This window comes from Eucyclogobius newberryi, unplaced genomic scaffold, assembly GCF_026437365.1.
Source record: "Eucyclogobius newberryi isolate DKJ021-1_F unplaced genomic scaffold, fEucNew1.0.hap1 SCAF_7, whole genome shotgun sequence".
Taxonomy (NCBI): Eukaryota; Metazoa; Chordata; class Actinopteri; order Gobiiformes; family Gobiidae; genus Eucyclogobius; species Eucyclogobius newberryi.
The window spans coordinates 14,488,005-14,513,671 of NW_027316389.1; the positions used below are offsets into that span (position 1 = coordinate 14,488,005).

The 25,667-nt window shown below is 41.3% G+C and overlaps 1 protein-coding gene across 3 annotated transcripts; it reads left to right on the forward strand.

Moving 5' to 3' along the window:
- The first annotated feature begins 271 nt into the window (after positions 1 to 271).
- On the forward strand, positions 272 to 23,797 carry mtss1la (MTSS I-BAR domain containing 2a). Of its 3 annotated transcripts, XM_072434502.1 has the most exons (15): positions 272 to 493; positions 3,647 to 3,708; positions 3,809 to 3,882; positions 16,632 to 16,716; positions 16,906 to 16,997; positions 17,075 to 17,149; positions 18,235 to 18,392; positions 18,479 to 18,586; positions 19,236 to 19,333; positions 20,288 to 20,420; positions 20,975 to 21,049; positions 21,235 to 21,390; positions 21,752 to 21,910; positions 21,994 to 22,159; positions 22,417 to 23,797. In XM_072434502.1, exons 1-15 carry the CDS (start codon positions 425 to 427, stop codon positions 23,190 to 23,192), a joined length of 2,286 nt encoding a protein of 761 aa, XP_072290603.1. In that variant the 5' UTR covers positions 272 to 424; the 3' UTR covers positions 23,193 to 23,797. The 3 variants fall into 3 exon arrangements, with proteins under 3 accessions (XP_072290603.1, XP_072290604.1, XP_072290605.1); XM_072434503.1 differs by lacking the exon at positions 21,235 to 21,390; XM_072434504.1 differs by lacking the exons at positions 20,975 to 21,049; positions 21,235 to 21,390.
- Positions 23,798 to 25,667: the final 1,870 nt, after the last annotated feature.

Consider the following 25,667-nt stretch of genomic DNA (forward strand, 5'->3'; position numbering starts at 1 on the left):
CACCAGCACCACCACCACCAGCCCCACCACCAGCACCACCAGCCCCCTTCCCATTCCCATGGATCGAGTTACTCCCGCATCAGCCCGGAGACGTCTGCCGCGCTAAGCACACTGCGCCCGGCGTGCGGAGCCCCGTGTCCCCTCCTCGGACAGAGCCAGGACAGAGCCGCGCTCTCGTGATCGTTGCCCGGGTGGAGAGCATGTGGAGTCCCGGCGCTCGCCCCCGACACGTTTCCCGGCTTCACTCCTCAGTTCTTTTTGTTTGAGCGCTGAGAGCGTGTGCGCTCCTGCCGTGGAAGGAGAAGAGGGCGAAGCGCAGATGAAAACTCCTCTCTCCATGTCCGGGCTCTGAACACAGACCACAGCAGGTTCTCTCACCTGAGTCTTTCCGTCTGCGGCGTGCGGACTGTTTGTTGTTGCCACCATGGAGTCGGTGGAGAAGGAGTGTGGAGCGCTCGGTGGACTGTTCCAGGCCATTGTGAACGACATGAAGGTAACGCACTGTTTGTGTTTTTGTGTGAAGTGTGCGTGACTTCAGACTCTTTTACTTGTACGAGTGGTGGTCATTTTACTGCCTTTGTTTGGTTCGCCGGGGCCTCCCCCACAAGTAGGACTGCTGCTCCAGGACATATCGACAGATGAAGCATGTTTCCTTTGTGTTATTTGCATATGTGCAGCAGGTCGGACTCATGGACTGTTTCAGACAAAATGATATTATGTTGGACTTGGCAACTCTCACTCACACTCCACAACATCTTGTGAAAAGGCTGAAGAACACAGACTAAGCCGTTTTTCAAACATAATGCAACGTTTGTGTCATGTATTTGGAGATACCGGTAATTCTGCTTTTTTCAATAATAGAGTAGAACAAAGCCATTTAAAGTATTTCCATGTGGTTCTTATGCATTTATTACACATTAAGCTGACCAGAATTTAGAGCTCATCCAAATTATATCCGCAGAATTAGGACGTCAATTGTCAAATATGATAAGTTCAGCATTCATTCTATCATTGTCAGATTTAGGTTAAATACAGCTGTTATTAGTTGATCACGTGGCTTTCTTAATAGGTGAAGAGAAAATAGTTATTTTAAGTAGGCTTCCGTCTTAAGGGCCCATCCATAGCAGGCTGTCTTCCTATTATGTGTCACACATTATGTTTTGTGTGCTGGGGGAGGGGTCAAGTGAAGGAAGTTGAACCAGGGTGGTCTGTTGTTCACTCCAACAGATGGAAAGTGTGAATGTATTCATCAAGTGTGTAACAACTCACCATTATATTGTTGAGGTTCTTATGCTAAGTAGTAACAAGCACGTTTCACCACCAGATCCAAAGCAGTCATTAAAAGTCTTTATTGATCACTTAATTGAGATGTGTGTAATGTGGAGCCTTGTTGAACCTGATGCCTCTCAGTATTGTTCTGTGTGCAGCTTGTTCAGGGAAACAGAGCTATGTATTGATAAGCAAAGCTGATGGATGAGAGCAAAGCCCTTAGTCAGCACAGTGTCCATGTCCACTGTCTGAGACAGACATCTGACCTCATTCCTTTTGCTGGGCCACGCCAGCCTGTCGGACCAGACCCCCCCGGGAGCAGCACTGTTATGTCCGTATGAGTGAACACAGTCACAAATGTACTGTAGACTGTACACATGGACTATACACATGTAAAACACCAATATTACATGCCTCTGTTCGTTATGTAACTGAGAGATGAAGAGTCAGGAAAATAAATATGAGTGGGAAGTGTTGAGGAGGAGGCTCAAGGTGAGGACAGCAATGAGTCAAAGTAGATCCTGCGCCAGCTTTAGTCATTTGATATGTGAAAATGGATATGTCTTATAATGCTGATAAATAGGGCTGAAAATGAATAAATCTAATAGCCATTTTTCTGACAAGCATATTGCAATTGCGATTAGCTCTGCAGTTTATTTTCACATAAAGTAGTTCACATTTAAAACCCATCCAAAACATTGACATTTGAGAGAAGTGCTGAACATTAAAAAGAATGACATAGATGTCTAAAAAAACGACATGTTAAGCAGCTTTTATAAAGGCAGGATATTTAGCAAGAGAGAAAAATATGTCACCAAAATAATTTCTGGTGTGTGATTTGCGAATAAGTAAGAAATAACCTGCACCAGTAATACTCTTTGTCCTCTGACCCTGTGCTACTCCTCACACAGTCTTAGTTTTTGTAGCTGTGTGAAATGGAGGCGTGATCCAACAGAAATAGAGCTCTCATGGGCTGCTCCCTCGTTCAGCTGTCTCGGCCGTGCATCCCCGTCGCCCTCGGGAGTCACGGGCCACACAGGCTAATTAGACACCTGTTGGAGTCAAGTGCAGGCAGCTCGCTGGGAGGCTCTTGGCAAACATTTTTATAAGGAGTGATAGTTCTTAAATCACGTTGTAGGCATTTGCACGAGTCAGGAGGAGTGTAGCCTTTGGCCTGCGAGAAAAAATAACAACACTTTCTGAATTTCAAGGGGACCTAAACTTTGGTGGGATCTTTTGGCTCGGCTCCAAAGGTAGTATGCCCTCCTTGTCCCGACGGGCAGGGCTATACTTTGTCCTCTAATAGGATTTAGGCTGCGCTGTGTTTTATGTGGGGCCTCTGATCTTATAGCTCGAGGCAGCACAGGACATGATCCAAGGTAAATGTGATCCAGCTGATCCACGGAGTGCACGAAAACAGCCATGGCCGAGAAGCATCAGAACATGACAGATCTGTAGAGAATCATGCTCAAGTTACTGTTACTTCAAAATAATATTGCTCGTGTGGAAGTAAAAAGTAGTGGTCAATGAATGAGTATAAGTCTCACCAGCCAAAAAAATGCATAATAGAGAAGAAAAAAACATATATAAGTGGCACTGGAGTATGAAATGCGGTTGCAAGTGTGAAAATAACAAATAATATCACATATAAGTCCCTCCGGAGTTAAGTATATAAGTATAATTAAAGCCACGCTAGCGGCGATGATGTCTCTCGCCAAGATTTCGTGCCGAGCCAATCACGTCTTTGTCCCCAAGTGTGACTTTTCATCGATGTTCAGGGGGTCAAAAGTACCAGAGTTGTGGCAGAAAACCATGAATAATAATAATAAGAAACCAGAGGAGAACAATGGCTTCTCACATTCAATTCCATTCCATGGCTCTAAATAAGTCGCATCCTGGCCAAAACTATGAAGAAAGTGTGCGACTTATAGTCCGGAAAATACGGTAAATCTTATCTGAAGCACTGGAGCAAGACAAGACACATCTTAAAAGTGTCAACATATAGCTTTTGTCACTTGAATACTTGCTCACAGTGGAAAGAGATGTCAAAACAATACAAAGAACTGTTCTACTGTTAAATAATAACACTCAAGTAGCACAACTACTGTGTCTGAAAGCAATTTTATTCAATCCTACTCAAGTAAATGCAACTAAGCAATACCCATCTCTGCAAGGCATACTGAATTAACACTCCTCTCTGACCTTTTTATAGACAAGTCATAACAATATTGTGCGTGCCTGCTGTGTACCGCGCCCGTAGGACACGAAGCCACGCTGGTTTGAGTTATAGGTGCAAAGAAAGTAATGTGATTAGAGCGTGTTATCTTAAAAAGCATTCCATGTTCACTGATGAGTTTATTTTCTTTTATTTTGCCAGAGCTCGTATCCAGTTTGGGAAGACTTCAGTGCCAAGGCTACAAAACTTCACTCGCAACTTAGGTAAATTCACAATAGCGCTTTTCTAATCATATTAAAATTGTACCACTTTGAACAAATATTGTCTTGCCAATATTTTCATCACGTTTTATTCCTTCATTAGGACGACAATACTAGCAGCTGTGGCCTTCTTAGACGCTTTTCAAAAGGTTGCAGACATAGCCACCAACTCCAGAGGTAAGTCAAAGTCACTCACTCAATAAAGACTCACAGGAGGACTCTTTCAGTACTTTGTAACCCTTTGTAATTAAGGTGATTATACAGTATGACTGCACGTGCCCTGCCTAGTCCAATCACATGAATCAAATGGCGGTTTCTTAATGATGACGATCATTTTCACACATGGAGCAGTAGCGTAATTACCAGGCGGCTTTCAATGCAATCAGTGCAAGGAAAAAAAAGATGCATTTTATTTCATTTTATTTTAGATTAAAGGTGCACTGTGTAACGTTACATCACTTGCCTGTCTCCATGGAGATCCTATTGCTTTCAGTATGACGTTAAACCTATCTCTTTGGCATTTATTCAATTGCAGGTGGTTGTATTGCTCAAAAATACCATGAACAACTGCTTGTCTCCATAGAAACGTTCATGAGAAACGCTCCAGGCAAAGAAATAACACCTTCATAACACATGACTTACACTTAACAAGACAAGTGCACCTGTAACAGTTTCTTGAAACTTCTTGATTACTGGTAAAAAATATAAAATATAACATTATCAGGTTTTAGAGCATTACACTGAAGAATGCTTTGCTTTACCAGTTGCTATGACAATGTATGGTAAAGGTGTAATATTTGCACTTTATTTGCTACATTGTGTTAGTGTTGTCACGTACTACAACTTCATTCTGGATTTCAATACTAAGAAAAAGGCACAATACTTGAAATACATTTTGATGCCATAATGAAAATAGACTGGACATTTCAAAGCAAAATGTCTGGAATAGTTCGAGATATTCTAAAACTATCCTGGAAAGATTAAAAATGATTGTAATTGCTGGTATGTAGTTATCTTTTCAGTACCAGTACCTACATTGTATTAGCTAATGGTTCAATAAATACATTTTTAGAGTAGTTGTAATGTGACCCTAAACACGCACTGTTATTTCATCTCAAGTTGTTCTTCTGATGACCGAAGCAGGGGTGACTTGCTGGTGGCCGGCGGCTCAAAGTAGTGAAAATCTCAGCAGCTTATTGTTTCTCGGGGCCTAATGAGGCCTCTTGATCTGCTTTGTCACCCTGCAAGTGACCGCAGACAGACCGACCAGAGAGGGGGCTTATTCACACAGATTTTCCTTGGAGTCAGTTTAACGTCACCATATGCAGGTCAGAATGCCCGGCAAACATGCGAGGGAGAGGAAGGCATGCGCATAGACAAACAGTGACAGGGTGACAGCTGGTTGCCGGACACCTGACCCCACAGGTCACATGCCAACATGCTTTCAATGTGTTTGCGCTGGTCTCTTTTACCCTCCATTGATTGCTTTTTCAGGCACTTTCACCTTATAAGCCTGGCTTGTGAAGGTACTTTATTTGATTGTTAATGGTTACTAAAAATCAGAGCTGTGCAACTAATCATTTGTCTTCTTTTTTGTTTTTGTTTTCATCCGCAATCCACAGCTTTGCTCTCTAAAGGCATGTCATTAGGAGGAAGACGACACTATATTTGTGTTAAATGCATTGATGAAATTATTATTTTCCTGAAATTATGACTGAAAGCAATTTTTAATTTGTTGTTCAATATAATTGGATAAAATAATGATGGCGGAAAACGTGACTAATGTTTCTAGGACGTTGGAATTTTAGATACTATCATCAATGTTGTTTTGAAGATTTGAATTTGAATGTTGAGTATATTGCTTATAGTAGAAACAGGGCTACAATAAGAAGTTATGGTTTTTAAGGGTATATGGTGATACTTCTGCACTTTTGTGATTCATTTGATTTCATCATTGGTCATTTTATTTTGTCTGATAATTTAACCTCAACAAACATATTTAAAACATGTTTATGTTGGAGCGACATAATATTGTTTGAATATTGTTATCAAGTTTTTTTTTTTTTTTCAATGGTTACCGCCCAGCCCTACGTCAGCGTTTACAAAAGTAGTTCAGACTGCTTGCGCACGTTTAAGTCAAAGTAGGACACATCAAAGAAATATCTTGGAAAAGGAGGAGGAGACTGCAGTTTTCATGTGAAGGGGATGAGAGAGGAGGAGAAATTGAGTTTTACTGCAATAAATGTTTAAAATCCCTAGAAGTGTGTCACTCGTAAACGCAACAGGATTAATGCTCTCGGATGTTGTGATAGTGAAACATCTGTTGATTCAAAAAGGAGCATTTTGGACACGGATTTCAAAATATTCAGATACTAATGGATCAAAACTAGACACTCATTTGAACAAGGACCTTTCCTGAAGAGGTGTAGAATTGTCTTGATCTATATCAGAATAAGACCACATTCTAATATATAAACAAACAAGATTATTTTGTGTTGTGTACACTCTAAAAAACTACAACAGACTAATGTTTTACTGAGGTATTAAAACGCCATAAAGTTTCAAGCATCAAACCCTTTCCTTGGTCTCCAAATGGAGTTTTTAGAAATTATATTAATTGTTGATAAAATATGAAGAAACCCTTTGATGTGTGTGCAACCTGAATTTCACTCTCAAATCCTTTTATTTCCGAGAACGCTTGTCAATATTTAGTGCTGACATATGCTGCACTGAGGCGACCTCTAACCTCTGTGCTCATGGCTCAATGGACATACCGCTACTCATTTGTGGCAAGTGCACTATAAAAGAAATCTTACTAGAAATGCTGACTCTGACTTTTTAAATCATACTCAAACAAATAGAGTCAATTCCCTTCAGATTTTTCTCGTTTGTGTGAAGTCTGTCTCCTGCGTGTCTTCCCTTCAATTCAATTTATTTTTGTAAATTATAAACTGTCTCCTGCGTGCGTCGTATTCGCAGCATCAGGTTGAGACATATTTGTTGGCTTGCTTTACAGACGGCATACATATATTGGCTGTCACCCCGAGTCCCCCTTGATGTGCAGACGAGCTGCAGCTGCCGGCACAGCTGGAGGCGCCGTCGTATTCTTTTTTTGTTCCTTTAATCAACTTCTCTACAGTCACTTGCTCCTCTTTCCCTCTGCTTTTACACATCTCCCTGTAGAGCGAAGCAGCTTTTGCCTCCTCTGCTTTGCTTCCTGTAACTTAAAACCAAAGACTTTCTGATACAGTTCCGGCAGTGTCTTTTACTGGAAGGCTTTTATATACACTTAAAATAATTCCAGCTACTTGTGTCTAACTCTCCATGTGGATGTGTCGGATTGGCCTTGTCTGCCTTAGCACTCCCGTGTCCGTTTTTAGAGTTTATGGTCATAGTCATGGCGTCAGCGTCTGTGTTTTATGTAGCAGCTGGAGCAGTGGCTCAAAGCCCATTTGGCTGTGTTTCTGACAGCGCTGTTACTCTGAGGCTCAGTCGTGTTGATGGATTTCTGTCCAAAGGCATGTCTTTTTCTGTGGACTTGGGAGGTTTTCAGAGCTGTCACAGATAGTTTGGATGAGTACACGGACACTGTGACGTCATACATTCGATTCTGTGAGGACAGCTTTATACCAACCCACACCAAAGTCACTTTCAATAATGACAAACCCTGGGTCACACCAAAACTGAGGCAGTTAAGGCAGCCGGTGACAGAGAGCGCTGCAAAGATGCAAAGTATGGATTTAGCAGGGAGGTGTCGAGAGTTAGATCTCAGTACAATACCCGTCTGACGCAGCAGTTCTCTAACAACAACCCCGCCTCTGTGTGGAGTGGGCTCCGGCTTCTCATCAACTACAAGCCCAGAGCCCCCCACCTTCAACTCCAGGTTCGAGCCACTCCCCTCGGGCAGAAGGCTACGGTCCATCCGGACCAGAACCTCCTGCCACAAGAACCGTTTCTGCCATTGGACTCATGAACACTTAACACCTGCCACTTCAACAAATGTTCAACCAATACTATTCACACACTGTTCACTGTCTGCACTATTTACCTACAAACCGAGACAAGTTTATTTTTTAACTTATGTTATTAGTCAATTCTTACTTTATGCATGCCATATTTGACTATAGATGTTGCTATTATTATTATTATTATTATTATTATTGTTTTATTATTCATTGTTTAAGTTCCTAATTTGCAAACTGTGTTAAATGACAATGGCAATAAACCTTTTCTGATTCTGATTCTGGACATCTAAGTCCAATAAAAGTTTCTAAATTTACATTTGGAAAACCCTTTTTAGATACTACATAGCTCGTTATCTTCTTAAGTTCGTTTGAAAAAGTAATTGAAAATTTAAATATTGTGCATGTTATTCAGGTTCTTTTTATTTTAGAGACCCACCATGCGTTAGGAGACGTTTAATGATATGGTTGTTGGTTGGTTTTGGCTTGAGACGTTGTTGTACGGTTGACTTCATTAATTCCATTTCTGGACAAGACTTACATAGAGCTCAAAGGGCACTGGTTCAGTGCTAATGGTCCATGAGGGTTTGAGCTGTAGCCTCTATATTTTTGCAGGTTGTGGGTTGGTCAAAATGGGGGTTGCGGTTTTAGTGGGATTTCATCAGCTCTGGGTATCCGGGCTAGGCAGAGGCGTTAAGCTAATCCTCTTAGCCCCACTCTGTGACACAGACTAGAGTTCTCTTTCCACCCCAAAACTGCCATCCATCTTTGAAAACGTACATTAAGGGATAACTGGTTTCTCATGTATCTTTTAGAGCTCCCTTTAGCCTCTCTTGGACAGCTGTGTGAATCTTTCACAAATGTCAATAGCTCTGAACATACTCCAATAGCTCGTCGACTTGTAAGTCTACCCTCTCCTTTATTTCTGCCAGTGGAAGAGTTGAGGTATGCCAGTAGATCAGTGTGTCAGCAAAGCAGTAAGCAGCTTGGCCGCTGTGGCTCTCCGGCCTGGCAGATGGAATGATATCCCTGCCCCGCCATCTGGAGCTGCAGCCTGGCCTGGAAGAGAGGCAGCTACGGCCGAGTGCAGAGCGAGATCAGGGATTACTGTCCACTACAGCCAAACTACTCCAGCCCCTCCGTCGCTATTTTAATGGACATGTGGAATAATGAGAGTGGGTCATGTGACCAGCAGTCAGCCTGGGTGTTTTATGTGTAAGCCTGAGACAATCTACAAGGAGGTTACATATTAAAATAAGCTTATAGATAATGTTGAGGATTAACGATTCAGAGTTGGTCCAAATAGTTCAGGCTGTATTAAACTTACAATTAGAATACTGGCTACACAAAAATATTTTGGATCTCTAGATTTATGGCTGCTTTACATTGACATTACATTGAGAGCCAAGCGTTTTGCAAGACAGTTTCATTTTACCACTGTTTTCATACTCAACATGATTCTCCCACAAATGAATGTTTTCCAGCTATTATAGTGGCCGAGTCTATTAAGTAAAAAGTGAAGCGGCTGGAACGGCGACGTAATGGTGGGGAAAACAATTTCTTTGGCTTTGGACGGCTTTGGTTGGGAATACCAGACAAAGACAAACACAGCAAGCGAGTCGAGCGAGGAACAGTGTGTTCAGCCCAATCTTGAACATGAACTTGGTGTGGAAGGGGGAGGGAGGAGACATGAGAGAAACACAGACCCCTGTAAAGGAATGTAGGGAGGACATTAGAAGGGCACATGCAAGGGATACATGCACAGGTCCGTTCATCTGAGAAGACCTGATTGGAAACTGAAGAACGTTGTAGAGGTTTGGTCTTCAGCTGCAAATGATATATATACCTACACAAATAAGTAGGCTATTGCTGTAGTAGATGTTAAAGTACTTATCTCTTATCATACCAAGAATTACTGGAGATAAGTGGTGACAAAAATCTATATATCTTGTAAATTTTTTATGATCTTGAAAATGATAATCAGATATGCCAGTAAATGGCTTCTTTTAGGGACAAGTATGGCACAAATATGAAAGGACCAAAATAAACCACAAAATCTCAGAATGTTTCGTCACTTTTAATCGTTAATCAGCTATCTTTGCAGCTTTTAGATAGTTATTGCTGGATATGCTATTTTCTAATTCAGCATATCTTCAAAACTAAATTTGGGATAATATCTTTTACATACAAACACTATATTGCCCCCCACTACTTGCAGGAGGGGTAGATATAGTATATTGATATAATCTGGGGCGAATGCAGGGGAGTCTGTGATGCATTTATACGTAGAACATGAAGTGGTTTGTGCCCATGTTCCTGTATACTTGAGTTGTTTTAGTTTTACTACTGTAAAGTGGCCTCTACTCTCTAAACAACTTCAAGTATTTCCACAATTGCAAATTGATGCTTTTGCACTCTCAGAGCGCTGTTATTACAGTTTTCAACTGCTACTGGTTCTACTGCCATTACACCATCAGGCCTCATTCAGAGATTTACTGTAAAACACTGTAAAAATGGACCAGAAGTCATTTTGGCCCACAAAATGTAAGGCCTAAGTAAAAGTTAGCTAGACTCTAAAGTAAATGTGACAAATACTAGCTGCTATTTAAATCCTGCTCTCTAGATGAAAAAAAGTAAATACAAAATCTATTGAATTTTTTGTGTTTCTTTTCAAACAGTCATGAAGTAGTCCCTCTGTTTAGGCTGTTCAGACACTAAATGCTTTTAATCACATACAAGACTTGTCAAGTGCCTGTTACTGCTGCTGAATTACAAGCGGAGGCGAAGCTGTTAAATGCTACGGGAGCAGAACCAGCAGTGTCGTCGTCAGCATTGTTAGTCTTATTGTTTGCAAATGAGGGAAAGAGTAGCAGATGTTTGGGAGCTGACAGCTTGAGAACCTGTTTGAAAGGGCGAATTGCTATAGCCTAAACCTCTACGGCTACGGCTGCTGTTTCAACATCTGTGATTCTCCACTGGCGCAATCCCCAAGTGTCTTCTGCCGTTTTTCCATTTCTTTCTTGTTGTCTTGCACGTTTAGCTCTCTGTCTCGTCTGTAACGAAAAACACATCTGGACCCAGGGTTTATTTTTAGCAGCAGGAAGCCTCTCCAGCAGTAAATATCCCTTCCGTCATGTTCTCCTCCTCCTCTGGCCTCAGTCTAATGTGCTCCAGAAGATGTTTACACCATCTTTGGGGGGTGTACGACTGCAAGGACTGGCGAGCGAAACGGGTTGTTCGTGTACAGTTGAAGCAGACAACAATGGGATGAGTGTGTGTTGACCTGTGTGCGCTAGAAGACAATTGATCCCAGGGCTGTTTCCTCTGCCTTTCATTAGGATTGTTGTTGGTCAGAAGAGACTATTCACTCGACAGGAAGTGACATAATGCTGTTGGGATTTCGAGCGCAGGAATACAATGGACATAAACATACAAACCTGCCTCAGTTTGTAGTGACGTCTGTATAAGCAGGTTGTATGTAAGCTGACATCCAATGGTAGAAAGTACAAAAGTAAAAGTTCTGTACAGATAGATAGATACTTTATACTTTTACTTCCCTACTTTTAAGAGCAGTTATATGTATATTGGTCTCTGCTACATTTTTGAACTGCACTGAAAAAGATAAGGAGAAAAAAAGAAATAAAGTATTTTTTGAGGAGTTATGTTTAGCACATGTAGTGACATTAGTGACATCGTGCGTCACAGATTTTAGGATTAGAAAAAAAAACACTTCAAATTAATTTATAGACATTATAGGCATTTATATGAATTGCTTCTGTTGACCAAAGATCAAGACAGTTCTTCATCAAAATAAGATTCATGGTAAACATTTGACGATTTATTTACATTTTATTAAAAGCATACCTGTCATTAGGAGAACGCAATGCATTTGGTCCCAACAAGCAATAAATTGTTGCTTTGTGGGAATTAAAAAAAAATAATCACATGATTTATTTCCCCAAAATTGTTACCGGTAAGATGATCTAAAACAGTTCTCAGCCTATGGCATTTGCATCCCCCAAATATAAAAAGTAGGTTACCCCCATGTTTGATTTTATTTTGAGGGTATAGACCTAGATAAACTAACTTTGGTCTGCCAACAAGTAATCATCTACATTTACCACTGCATTTGAAGGGTGTCAAGTCTATCAGTTTTACATTTTTTCTTTATATCATCTGGAGACCCCCTGAAATCATTTACCGGGTTGAGAACCATTGCTTTATTGTATATCTCTATGATGTAATATTTATAGTTGTTGGACATAATCCAAACTCCACAAATGAGCCTGTTGTATGTCTGGAAAGAATGACATAATACTTGTCAGTCATGCACAATTCATGCCCTGAGTGCTGTGAATGTTGCTTTAACCTGGTGGTATATCTCTGCAGTCAATGTCCACACGTGGCTGTTTCATCTGTTCCACTCCTCTTTTTCTCCCTGAGCAGCTCCTTAGTGGACCCTGCTTTATTTATAATACCCATTGCCCCCTCTCTGTTGCTTCATCACACTCCAGCTGAGCCCTCAAATACACGCGTGCAGATGAGAGGCTTCTTCAAATCTCTGCTGTGTGCACTGTATTGACTGAGAGTTAAGAGGCGAGTGGAGACTTTTGGTTCTATCATGGTTGTTTGGTGTTAAATACATCATCTTTTATATAAAGTGGGTTTCTTAAAAATAATAGATGATGAGGAAATAGATTCCTCTGAAGATAACCTGACAATTTTATCTCTTTGATGCTCTTTTGGCCACTGGTTTATTTTCTTCCTTTGTATGCTGTATGTTAAAACATTTAATCCATCAGAATTACCTTGAGGTTTTAGGTGAGAGAATTGTGAGTTTAATCAACCGTTCTTACAGATAAATACACCGTAATTGTCTGTATTTATAATTGTGTGATCTTCTGCTGTTTCGTTGTCTTGTTGGTGCTCTCTGGGTACAAATACCTGGTGAAAATATAGAGATTTAATAGGTTTGAAAGCTTTTGCACCTTTTAGTCGATTAATCATCATAATCTTCAGAGCATGTCCGTAGTCCACTACAGCCCGAGACCCTTTTTTTTTTTTTTTGATAACAATACTGTTCACGGTACCTATTCCTATATCATTAATTATCTAGAAGCACAATAATTCTGATCATCAATCTCATTAAATACAATTTATGCCCAGTTTATACTCCTGTAGTTTATATTATTCATTTGTGGTGAGACTGCTTATAACGTTCTAAAACCCAGCAAGCATCTAAACCGGTAACAACATTTTGTCAGTTTCGGTAGTACGTAAACATTTCCCGGCACAGTGGTGGTACCTTTTAATGGTAACAGCCTTTCTTTATTTTATCTGTTCTCCTGGTAGAAAAGTCCCCTGCCGTCTCTATTGTGACAGGCATTTCTCACTTTTATCCCAGACCTCTTCTATCCATCGCTGGCCGCGTTCTGCTCCTTTCCTCTCGACTGCCGGCTTAACTGTCTCTTCCAGCTGCAGTTATATCCACAGCCAAGGTGCCAATGTGAGCCATGAGTGTTGTCTCATGAATGATGGAATTTCCTTTGGCTCAGCAGCTCAGGCTTAGTCAGAAAAGGGACTTGATTTTCCGGGAAATGTTCCATAATAATATTCTTTACTGTACTTTATTGACACAGGAAGCCCAGTGGGTAAAGAGTAAGTGCCCACTCACCTCAGAAGAGCATTCAGGGGACATGACTTTGGCTTTGGCGCTACTTGAAAAAGGGGCATAGTGCAGCTTTAGGTTAAGTCTGCAATTCTACACTAAAACACACCTCTTTGTAGACTTTTTTCATGTCTAATCCTTAACAAAAATAACTTAATCATGAACACGTCGAGTCAAATTTCTGACTCTTGCTTAGTTCAATAAATGAGATTTGAGCCGATCACCAAAGTTGAACTACTCAAAGAGGGAGATAGATTAGCTAAGCCATGTTGAAGGCATCAACAACCAGGGCCTGTGACAGTTTAGCTCTCGGCTCCTGGCTCCTGGCTCCTGGCAGGGGAGCCCCTTATAAAGCGGCCCTATTAAAGCACTCCTCTTTCCCGAAGCAACCAGCAGTCTTAATCAGAACCAGAACTGTGATTGGAGCCACTCACCAAAGGTTCAGACCACACTGAGCTGATCCTGGGTATGAGAGCCGAAGGTTCCCACCAGAGACCAGCACTGGGGCTCAACATTCCCACAGATGGACCCACATATCCCGCAACACTGCTGATCTCATGGCCCATATGTTTATGTATAGTATATGTACATTAACCTTGGCGCCACTGGCCTGAGTGACAGAATAGACGACACATTTGTGGTCAGTGTTACTGTGACTACTGATTGTTTGCTTTACTTCTGTGATATATGGTTATGTTACATAATGTCCCGCTTTCCTCTGTGTTTTGCTCGTCACACGTGGATGTCTGCCATGGGTCGATTATACTCCCCCTGCTGCCCCAAAGTTCCAACTCCACAGCGTAATCACTTTTCTAGATCTGTTTTACACAAGTCAACAGATTCCAGGCAGCTAAAATGTGAGGTGTCAATATCTGTATTTACATAATATTTTGAGGTTTTGAAGTTCATAAAGTTAATTTGTGTGATGTTGATTCATGATTACGAGAACCAGTTGAACCAAATCAACACACTCAGACTGAATATATTCAAAGGAATCTGGGAAAAAGAAAATAAATGATTTGATGTTATCAACAGTTGATGTAGTGCAATCAGTGTAATAAGATAAGATAAGATGTATTATAATTAGAATGGTTACTAATGCACAGAACAATTAAACACTAAATATTCTATATTTTGAAAGTTTAACATGTTTTAACTTTCAAAAAAAGTGCTTAAAATTACATCTGTAACTAAACCTTTCAGAATAAAACAAGTGTGCTAAATATTGCTACAGAATATATCAAGATATTTTAGATTATTGAATAGTAATATATTATTATTACTGGAGCTTCTCTGGCCGGCTCCAAATACATTGTCCGTTTAAACACCGTTTAAACTTTTTCTATAATGTATTACAGCGATGAATTATTAAAATTACTTTATGCTACTGAGATACCCGAAAGCATTAAAAAAAACATGAGTGGCAAAAAAACTATAGCAGAATGAAACAACCCTCTTCAGTTCAAAACTTATTATTCCACAACACAAAATAACATAAATCCCTTTACAAATGCAAAGAGAAGGTACATGTAATAAATATTGTTCCCATCTACCATGAATACAGAATTTTAACTGTTTGCTATCTTGTGTTAACCTTCTTCAAATGCTGGTCCGTCACATCTTGCATTGCCCATACTTTACAGCGTTTTGAATACTCAAAACGTTGCTTTCTTTTTGTGATTTGATTGACTGAATAAAACGCTCCAAAAGTGCTGTCTTCTTCTCAGGCTATTTCTATTTTAGATTTATCCAGTTCCTCTTTTCACTCCCGGGGGCAGAAGGTGTGAACTCTGTCACTCTGTCCCTGTCCTTCCGGTCTGAGTCCAGAGGCCAATGGGCTCTTGGACACACACAGGATGCTAGTGTCCCTCCCCAGGATGTATCTGTCAGCTGATCCCCCTCTGGGAAGGGAAGGGAGCAGACAGGAGGGAAAAGGAGTGGAGTGAGCATGCCAGGAGTGGGATATATGGGCTATTGGCAGGTGCGTATGGGACAGGAGCGAGGGGGATGGGCCTGTAAGCATCAGAGGACAGTGACATTGAGAGGGGCTGTTATAAAGATAAAAGCCCACATTGTTAACCTTCTCCTCCGAGTCTCCTCTAGCAGCATCCCTCCATCGCATCAGCCCACCCCGCGTAAGTCGATTCGCAGCTGTGAAGTGCCGGGGTAATGCTTTTAACTGAGGGCAAAAGGAGAGACGCTTCACCTCTGCACACGTGGCCCGCTTTGGTTGGGAAGTTCCATGTCTGCTGCTCATTTATCACATGAAAAAAGTGCGAGCCCAGTGCCGTTCGTGCTCCCAATACATTTTCCGCATGCTATTTTCATCTTCAGCGCGTGTGATGCATTTGCAAGACCTTTCACCTTTAACCCTGCTGTCGCCTACAAAGCAGGGCGGGTTCCACAGGGCCATACTGCGTCACTTTGAGTATTTCTCTTTGGGATACAGTCAAGATTCTGTGCTGTGAACTTTGGCAGCCTCAGAGGAGTGTGATGTGAATGCTTTTTGTCCTCTAGAGGGACATGGTATTGACAGCAGACACTAACCTACTTTCTTTTTTTATCAGTAGAAAGGAGCACAGATCTCACTGGACAGCCATCTGGAACACTGCTTTAATAGTGTTTGATTTCAGCCGTGCCATGCTTGTCATGTGCCACACTGTCTTTTCTGTCCTCTTTGTAGTAATGTTCAGAGCCGCTTTCGCTCTGCCCGTCCTCTCTGCATGAATGGTGTTTAGGAAACAGAGAGCACAGGAAAGGCAGAGCAGCCAGGGAAGAATAGAGGGATATCCACTTACAAGTTTCCCCTCCTTTTTCCTCTAGGATAGAGAACTTAAAAGGTGGGGGCTATTGAGCCTCGCCACCTGTCCATACACGTGTACCAAATCTAGTGGTGCATGCTGGGAGATGTCCACTTGTATCTGTGTGCGTGGCTCGAGACCCTGAGATTAGCCCTATGTGGCCCAGATTACGACAGGATCAGAGCCGCTACATATTACTTGTACCATTAGTGAGATAGTGGGCCCAGGCTTTGGGGATTAAGACTCTTTTTAATTACACTTGTGATGAGAGGAAAAGTACTATGTCAAAGTCCCTCAAGCTGTTTGTAATATAACTGAACATGCCAAATCAATCAGAGTCCTTAATCACACACACTGTCATGCATCAGGTCTGCCTAGTGGCTGCTTCTAGAATAAGAAGCCGTGAGAAGATTACACCTTTCTGTTAAATAACCTTTTGTCAAGGTTTTCTGTCCGTCACAATAATAATAGTTTGCTCCCTTCATTCTTTCCAAGGTGCCACCAGGGACATTGGCTCCGCACTCACCAGGATGTGCATGCGCCATCGCAGCATCGAAGCAAAATTACGCCACTTCACCAAGTAAGTGTCACCTGGATAGTTTTCTCCGCAATTTTCACTCTCGTGTCTTGAGAGGGCTATTGTGCCCCGGGTCCATCCCCACCCATCGGCCGCCCTCTCAATGTTTCCAAGTGTTTTGTTTCGTAGATATAGGGCGGTTTGTTATGATCCTCACAGTCAGTGTTATTTTTTTTCTTTCTGCGACTGTAGTGCTCTTATGGAGGGCCTAGTTACACCACTTCAGGACCGAATAGAAGAGTGGAAGAAGACAGCCACTCAGCTCGACAAAGATCACGCCAAAGGTACAACAACGGAACAATGCCATCTTAAGAGGTTTTGTTCTGACTTACATCACTGATTGTGACTTTTTACATTCTAGAATACAAGAGGTCTCGTCAGGAAATCAAGAGGAAGTCTTTAGACACTATAAAACTACAGAAAAAGGCCAGAAAGGGTGAGATTATGTCCATTGTTATATGTTATAGACTTATTGGTGTACTGCTAATCTTTGCTTGGCTTCTCTATGTAATTTTGCGGCACTGAAATGGTGCCATCTAGAGTACGGAATAAGAAACAACCCGTTAATCGAGCATAAATGCCTGGCACAGCTTCAGCTCTTCCTATCCCACTTATGACTTATAACTCAGACTTCCTGCCAGCCACCGCATTAGCTCATACTAACTGTTGTAATGAAATGCTTATTATGAATCTAAATGTGCTCTGCCAAATCACACTGAAGTGCTCTAATTACTTGCTATGCAGTTAACATTTTCTCCTGTCTCCCTCCCTGCCTGTTCCTGCAACTCTTTCTTATCTTATTTATCCCACATTAGAACTCTTAGGTATGTTTTCTTCTGCTTTTACTATTCAACTGTACTTCTCATAAGCATCAATCATCTCTGTGCCGTACACGTGACCCCCATTGCTGTCTTGGTGTTTTAGTAATCCTTAAGATCCAATAGATATTCAAATTTTACATATCTTCAAAACAACTTTATTATGTAGATTACGATATATTGCTCACCTCTACCTCTAAAATGTCTTGCTTACCACATTTTATATTCTAACTTTGAAGCTTACATGGCATTTGCAATCTGTTATGCAGCCACAATAACGATCTTTGCTAAACGTTATTGATCTTTTAAAATACTAAGAAGCGATTAGGGGTCTAAAGGCACGTGTATCCACCCAGTGCCATTTTCTCTGCATTTCTTTCAACTTTGCCCTTTGTATTTGTCATTCATCATTTTACACTAATGCCCTAAACTTCAGCCAACTTCAACCAGATATGTCTTATCATTTCCTTTTACACGAACCATCTGTGTAGTACGTTGACTGCCAGTTCAAGCAGTTTATCATTATTAAATATACTTTAACATGTCTAAATTTGTGCTCTCTTTCTCCATCACCCACTTCATTTGTCATCCTCCCTTCATTCCATTCCTTTCCAAATCCTCCTGTCTTTAACATTCCTTTGCCCTCCTTTATCTCCCTCTTCCTCCTCCCTTGTCCATTTGTGTGATGGGCATCTTCGCTTAGGCCGGGGAAACCTGCGCCCCCAGCTGGACAGTGCTATGCAAGACGTGAACGACCTTTATTTACTGATGGAGGAGACGGAGAAGCAGGCTGTAAGGAGAGCTCTTCTAGAGGAGAGGAGCCGCTACTGTGCATTCATCAGCCTGTTGCAACCGGTTGTGGTGAGGTTTTGTTTCTGATCATGATTCATTTAAAGATAATTAAAACGTCAAAGTAATCACAGTGTCCTTTTCTTTTCTTTTTTTAGAACGTAGAGATCGCTATGCTGAGCGAAACGACTCATCTACAGGCCATTGTTGATGACTTGACCTTATTGACTGAAGATCCGCACAAACTGCCACCTGCAAGTGAACAGGTCATGAGCTATGATCGTTTTTTGTAATTAAAATTGTATTTTGTTTGGGCATATTGTGGTACGGACAAAACAGCACCAGTCTGGAAAAAAAGGGCAAATACTGATTAGAGTATGATAAATACTTTTCTCAACTAGTTTTAATTATGTGTATGATTAGTTATTAGATCTAATTCAGAGTAAAGCATAACCTGTAATATAATATAATGTTTAACTTACAGTATGTGTACAATATTGTAATGTTTACTGCTGCCTCATCACCCTTTGTAATATTTTAAAATAAGAATGTTAGTAATATTAATTATTATTATCATAAAAATAATACTTAATATAATTTACTAATATTTATTATATGTTGCCTCATTGCTGATTTTAAATTATGAGCCGGCTTGTAAGATGTTCTGAATACAATTCTTGAATGTTTTTGTGTCAAATGCACTTTTAAGTTCATTTTAAAGTAATCAGTGGCTTGAACCTTGTTTTCAAAAGCCAAATGTATTTGAATGCACTTGACATGGTATTCATTGGTAATATCTGTTTAAAATGGTCACAAAAAGATATCTGTGTGTTTACTTGATCCAAAAAAATAATAATTGGCAAACACATTTGTTGAATATTTCATTTAAATGTTTTTTTTTTCTTTTCATTTTAGGTTATCCGTGACCTCAAAGGCTCAGACTTTAACTGGTCTTACCAAACGCCTCCCTCATCTCCGAGTAGCACAAGCTCCAGAAAAAGCAGCATGTGCAGGTAAATGTCTCACTTATTTCAAGCTGAAAGTGAAATGTTGGTTGGTAGATAAACACGCACTCATGTCAGTGCCTGTCGACATGGACTCGTATCCTGGCAGCTTTCCTCAACTTACTTTTGGCAGATTTTGCAGTTTCAAGCCTCTTAGAGCCAGATTAGGTCCAAAGTTGTCGAACATGACAGCCTAAAAGCCACGAACCAACATATGCACCAACACAGATTTATTCATAGGGCTAATAGTGATTTCACATTTTATCTACACGTGTGGGTCAGAAGTTCACTCAGCTGCACACTCAGCAGGATAAGTTTAACCAAAGTGGCAACCGAGCAAGCTTTTATCAGAGGTACACACCTTGAAGCATACAAATTACCTCCACTTTGCTTATATCTTTTTTATCTATGCATCCAAATGTATACGATTCCCTGTTTCACGATATTTAAGTTCCGTAATAAAGATTTTGGGAGCCAGAACAAAACTATGCATTTTAAAAGTTGCTCTTTTCCAGTTTATTCATTCAGTTTAATCCTCATCCTAGAGGACAAGGATTAAAGTAAAAATGATAATGTCAGATTTATTCCACAGGGAGAGAGGGAGGAGCATGGAACACACTCGATAGGCACAACAGCAGAAAGGATTCGCAAATCTCTGTTTTTAAATGTGTGGGTGACAAAGACAGTTTAGTGTAAATGGAAATTACCAGAAATGAGACACAAGGAGAGAAAAAATAACACAAAGCAGCTGTTTGTGTTCAGAGTAAAATAAAAACCAAAAACAGTGTCATTTTAATGCTCTTTGATGTACCAAATGGATAAAAGTGGCGTAATTTAGACAATTCAACCTGTTCACAGCTTTAAAGATCAAACAAACGTGTTTTATGTCTTCTTAAAGTTACGACTTTGATCCAAATCCCTGTCTGTTTGGAGTAACATTCTGACTTGTGTTGCTATGCACAGCCTTCTCCAGATGCCCTCTGCTGGAGCTCACCGCCTCAGCAGCGTGTCCTCACACGACTCAGGCTTTGTCTCCCAGGACGCCAACACCCACTCCAAACCCCCATCACCTATGCCCTCTGACATCACCAGCCAGGTACCACCACCTTATGTATCTTGGTGATCAAGCAAACACTGTATTACAAAAACAAAGGATTCATTCAAACACTGTAAACATGTCATGAGACAAACCATTTCATGTAATGCTTTGTAGTACTACTATTATTATTAGATCATTGAATATCATTTATTTGTGTGCACATTCCATTCACAGTTTTCGCACAGAGCTATCCTGGTTTGTATAGACAACTACAGAAATGCTGCTACAGAACTCCATCAGTTGTGAAATGTAGTTGGAGGTTTTTGATCCCTCTGGACTCTCGCAGTCTGAACAGTTTGCAGAATACAGCGCACACTCAGCGGTACACCAACTGATGCAATGATTCTTCTGAATGTATGATCTTACATGCTGCCTTATTTTTGATCTTGCTATGGCCAGGAAATCCCCACGGAGGATGAAAAAAAAGTACATCTTTCTAAAGCTCATCCACACTTCTCCAAGTCACACCTTCTCCCCCTCTTCCTCCTTTTACCTGTCTTCCTGTTATACACCTCTTCACGTTGTTTCTTGTTCCATCTTCCCTTCCCCAGAAATCAACAAGCTCAGCTTCCTCGGAGGCCTCAGAAACCTGCCAGTCTGTCAGCGAATGCAACTCTCCCACAGCGGTTAGTAATGCATGCATATTCTTCAATCCGCTTAACTGGACTAACACAACACATTGCAGTACATTTGACTCCTTGTTATAGTTTTGTTGAAGTGGCCAGTGGGCTCCTCTCGACAGCTGCAGTTTTATTTGGACTATTCATGGATGTTGAGCCCGCTGACTCACACTTGTCTGTCCATTCCGCAGTTTGGCTCATGCTCATCCTTCGGTACCTTCCGCCCTGCTTTCTCTCACACTGGCACCATCAGGCCTATGTCTGTCATACTTCCTGCGTCCCCCACATTTAACCACTCCCCCGGATCCAACACCCCCTCACCCACATCAAAGGTTCCTAGCTGGAAGGTTTGTTTTCATTTGCAGATTAACTTTTAATTTTCTCTTTTTTGATTCTGTTTTGCCTCTTTGCTTTTGTTTTGACGGCTCTGTACATGTTAATTGACATATACGTCTAGCGCACGCATTTTGTTGCTATCATCACTTTCGTCATCTTTTTCTCCTAAAGACGTCCGAAACTTGTTGCAACTTTTAACAGCACTCACACATGAAGTGACTAATTTTTGCTTGTGCATACTGAACTTCTCCATCTAACAATTATCGTGAGCCAAATAAACAGTACTTTTATGGATGCCTGTTCAAATTGCAGTTGGTTGTACCCAAAACATTGAAGAGCAGTTTCATTCTCTCATTATTTGTGCTGGCACAGGATTGGGCCAAATCAACTTCCTGTGAGCCGCCGTTGTCCTGCACTCCACAGCGAAGGAGAGAGTCTCTGGATAAGGTGAGGGAGTGTGAAGCACCATATAGCCCACAGGGGTATTCTGGGATGCAGCCAGATGATCTGCACAGAACAAGAAATCTTAAGGTGAGGCAATTCACAGACATGGAGTGATAATGCTAGCAGGTATTGAATAAATGTAAATCGTATGTAAACCTGGTCTGTTTTAGCACGGCGAGCCCCTGTCTCCTGCAGCCAGTACTCTAGCCATGGTCCTGACCAGAGGCTTAAGCATGGAACAGCAGAAAAGCAGCAGAGATTCACTGCAGTACTCCAGTGGCTACAGCTCCCAAACCAACACCCCGTCGTGTTCTGAGGACACCATTCCCTCACAAGGTACACACACTAACAGTTAATGACTTCTAGACTGTGCGTTTATTTAGTGATCTGAATTTTAATGTGAACACTTTTGTTTTTGTGTAATTCTCATGTGATTGTGTAATTTGGAAAGTGTTGCACTCAGAGTGCTGCTGAACAGAAATTATGATGTAATTATATTGAAGAGCGGCAAAAAAGACTTGAAAATCGCTCTGTTTTCAGTTTGGCTTTATTAGGTGGGGAAAATACATACTCATGTGTCCCTCTCTTGGTAGGCTCTGATTATGAGTGCTACTCACTCAATGGAGATGCTGATGGTGAAGTACAGGCAGACTTTGACAAGTCCTCCACCATCCCACGCCACAGCAACATTGCCCAAAGCTACCGACGTATGATTCAAACCAAGAGGCCCGCCAGCACAGCCGGTCTGCCCGCTGGTAAAACTCAGAATGGCACAGCAGGACATAGCTCAGGAAGCATCACCTCAGGAACAGCTACCATACGCCGCACACCCTCCTCCAAAACCGGAGTGAGAAGGACTCCATCAACATCCGGTCCTATTCCTATCAGGCCCCCCATCGTGCCAGTCAAGACGCCCACAGTGCCTGACTCTCCAGGATATGCCAGTCCCTCTCACTTTCGCACCGGCAGTGAGGAGTTTCTGTATGGTGACGACCCGGCTTGTGACTACATGAGGGGGTCTCCGAAGAGAATGAGCCTCCCAGACACAACCTGGAGCAGCAATGGAGGGGCAGGGGCTAACAAGACTGTTTATCCTCAGGAAGCCTCTGGCATGGTCGCCCACAGTACAGAGGAAGACCCATTTTTTGCTGCCAACCGCCACAGTCTGGTGGAGAAGATAGGGGAGTTGGCAGCTAGTGCACATGCCCTGGGCGAGGGGCAGTTCCCTTTCCCCAGCTCACTACCAGGGGAACAGGATGTCTCCTCCCCAGCCCAGAGTGAAGTTGACATGCTGGTGTCCATCCGACGAGGTGTCAGGCTTCGTAAAACAGTGTCTGATGACAGGTCTGCCCCCTTGATTCTGAGGTAGCTCAGGGATGAGACATTTGTGGGAAAAGCAACCAAAACTGGTGCCCCAGAAATGTAAACTTGGTTGTAAAAAAGCAACAGCACTCGTCTAATATGATGCACGCACAAGGCACAAAGAACAAAGACTATAAAGTGGAGGACGAAGGTCAGTTGACAAAGCAATTAATGACCATGGTCATGTATCTATTGCGTACATTCAAATTAATTAATGGTTTGATTTCCCTTTATATTTGATTTCTCGTGTTTTTATGTCTATGGGTTTTGTATATGTGCATCTCTGTTCACTGTGTGTCCAGTTTGTCCTTTAAAATGCGGTGATCACAAGTAGATATTGAATGCTCTTCGTCTTTGTTCTTGCTCTTATGATTACTATAAAACTGTGTATTTTTACATAACTCAGTCACCAGAAAGTGAAAGTAAGGGGAAAACTGCTATGTGAGTTTGTCTATATGTCTTTTTACTTAGTATCATGTTCATGCACCATGATACTGTTTTGTTTCATAAGCTAAAGAGCTGGTAAATGATGTATAGAAGCGATATGGCAGTTATTACTGTGTGCTGTATTGTCTATATATTCTGCAAATAAACATGCAATTTTCAAGCACAGTTTTCCCAATGCTTCTTATCTTTCTTATGAATACACCATGAATGCACAAATTAGACCAAATCTGCAGAATACGGGCAGCGCTTAATCAAAGTGCATTTCCCTGCTCGCAACAAGGGGGCGACAAAGATCCACTTGTCCACAATGTTCCAGCCGCTCCAGCTCAGAAGAAGCTTTTCCTGGGAAGATGGCCCGCCTGATGGCTCATAAATTCATACATGTGGCAGGTTGTTGCCATGAATGATAAATATCCTGAAGAAGAGATCCGAGGAAGGACAAATTACAGGCTCTAGGTCGAACACCAGAATGTAAGATAAAAACACTTGCTTAAGACTCAAATGATGGTTTTCTTGGCCCTCTGCTCATTTGAGATGTTATTAAAAACTATACAGGTAGAACTACTTCATCATAGCTTAATCCAATGTGAGCTGAAATAAATGGACCTGGGGCTCTATGTAGCCTGCATCCACCAATGAGTGGCCAAGAAGTGCACAAATTACAATCTGTTTGGAATAAGGGTCCATGCCTTGGGTGTGTGAGTATCTTGATGTTTTATAATTATTATACATTATCATATTTGTTATAGAATTACAAGCAAGCACCAAATTGAAAAATGATTTTGTTTACCCAGAACTTACTGGGCCTGAGCATCTCATCTACACAGATCCATCCAAAGACCAACTGACCCCAGACTATTGACTCACCAATAAGATCAAACCTCTTGGCTGCAGTTAGAGAATTTGTACAGAAACATAAAATCTGCCTAGTGCTGAATCATTGTTGACAATTAGGCTACTACATATTTAAAGGAAAGTAGATGAAAAAGTCTGGTTCAAGACTGTATAATAAGAAGCAGTCAGCTGGATCTGCGATTAACCTTAGCTGTATAAGAAACTCTCTGTTCTGGGCCCAGTATTTAAATCATTTAGGAGATTCTGCTGGACCACCATGTCTGGAGGAGCGATTATTAGGCTTTGGATAGTCTTCAGTACATTTCATATTCTCCCCAAAGGCGTCCCTTATAATCCTCTCAGCCTCATAAATAGCACATTATTGAATTTACACTATTACTCTCATAGCCTTGAACTGGTCGAGTAATGGAAACCTGCCTAATGGCTTGGTCTTGCTGGGATAATTAACTGTGAAAGAACTGCAGACTCTCATTTTGCATCCGAGGTAATGTCCTCACTCTTTAAACTGTGTGTTTTTCTAAGAGAGGAGATCATTACTGCGTATTTCAAAAATACCTCCCTTCAGTTGGTCGGATGAAAAGAATAGAAGGCTAGGTTAATTTACCGCTTTCGTTTAGATTTCAATTGGCAACTTTGTGTGTCTTTTCAGAAAGAAAGAAAGCTTTTATTGTGCCAAGAGAGAGTTGTCATTGTTCCGGGTTCAAATGAGATAATGTTGAATTCAGTCGTCAAGTGCTTTAATCACATTTGGAGCCCCGGGCTGCTCTAATCACTTTGTAGATATAATAAAGTTTCTTCTCAGACAGAAAGTGGCCCTGAAGAGCTGTGTGTTTCTATCAAAACAACAAGCCTATGCATAAATAATAGGATTATTTTGAGCTTTCATATAAGGCACAACTCTTGTTCTTTTGGATATTTAGAGCAAGTTCACAAGTTCACCCAAGCGTTGTCATTTTTCTGAGCATGAGTAGCATTTCGAAGCACCTGCAAGCCGTACTGAGCCTGCTTCTCTCACTTCATAATTAATATCTCTATTAATACACAGATATGGTTTTCTAACGCTTAAGTACTACAGTAGGTGGTAGAAGCCTGGGGGGATAACAGATCAAATCTAATTAGCCGTACCTAATACATGAGAGAAATGTCTTTGTATTTATCTAGCGCTTTTGCCTTCAGGTTG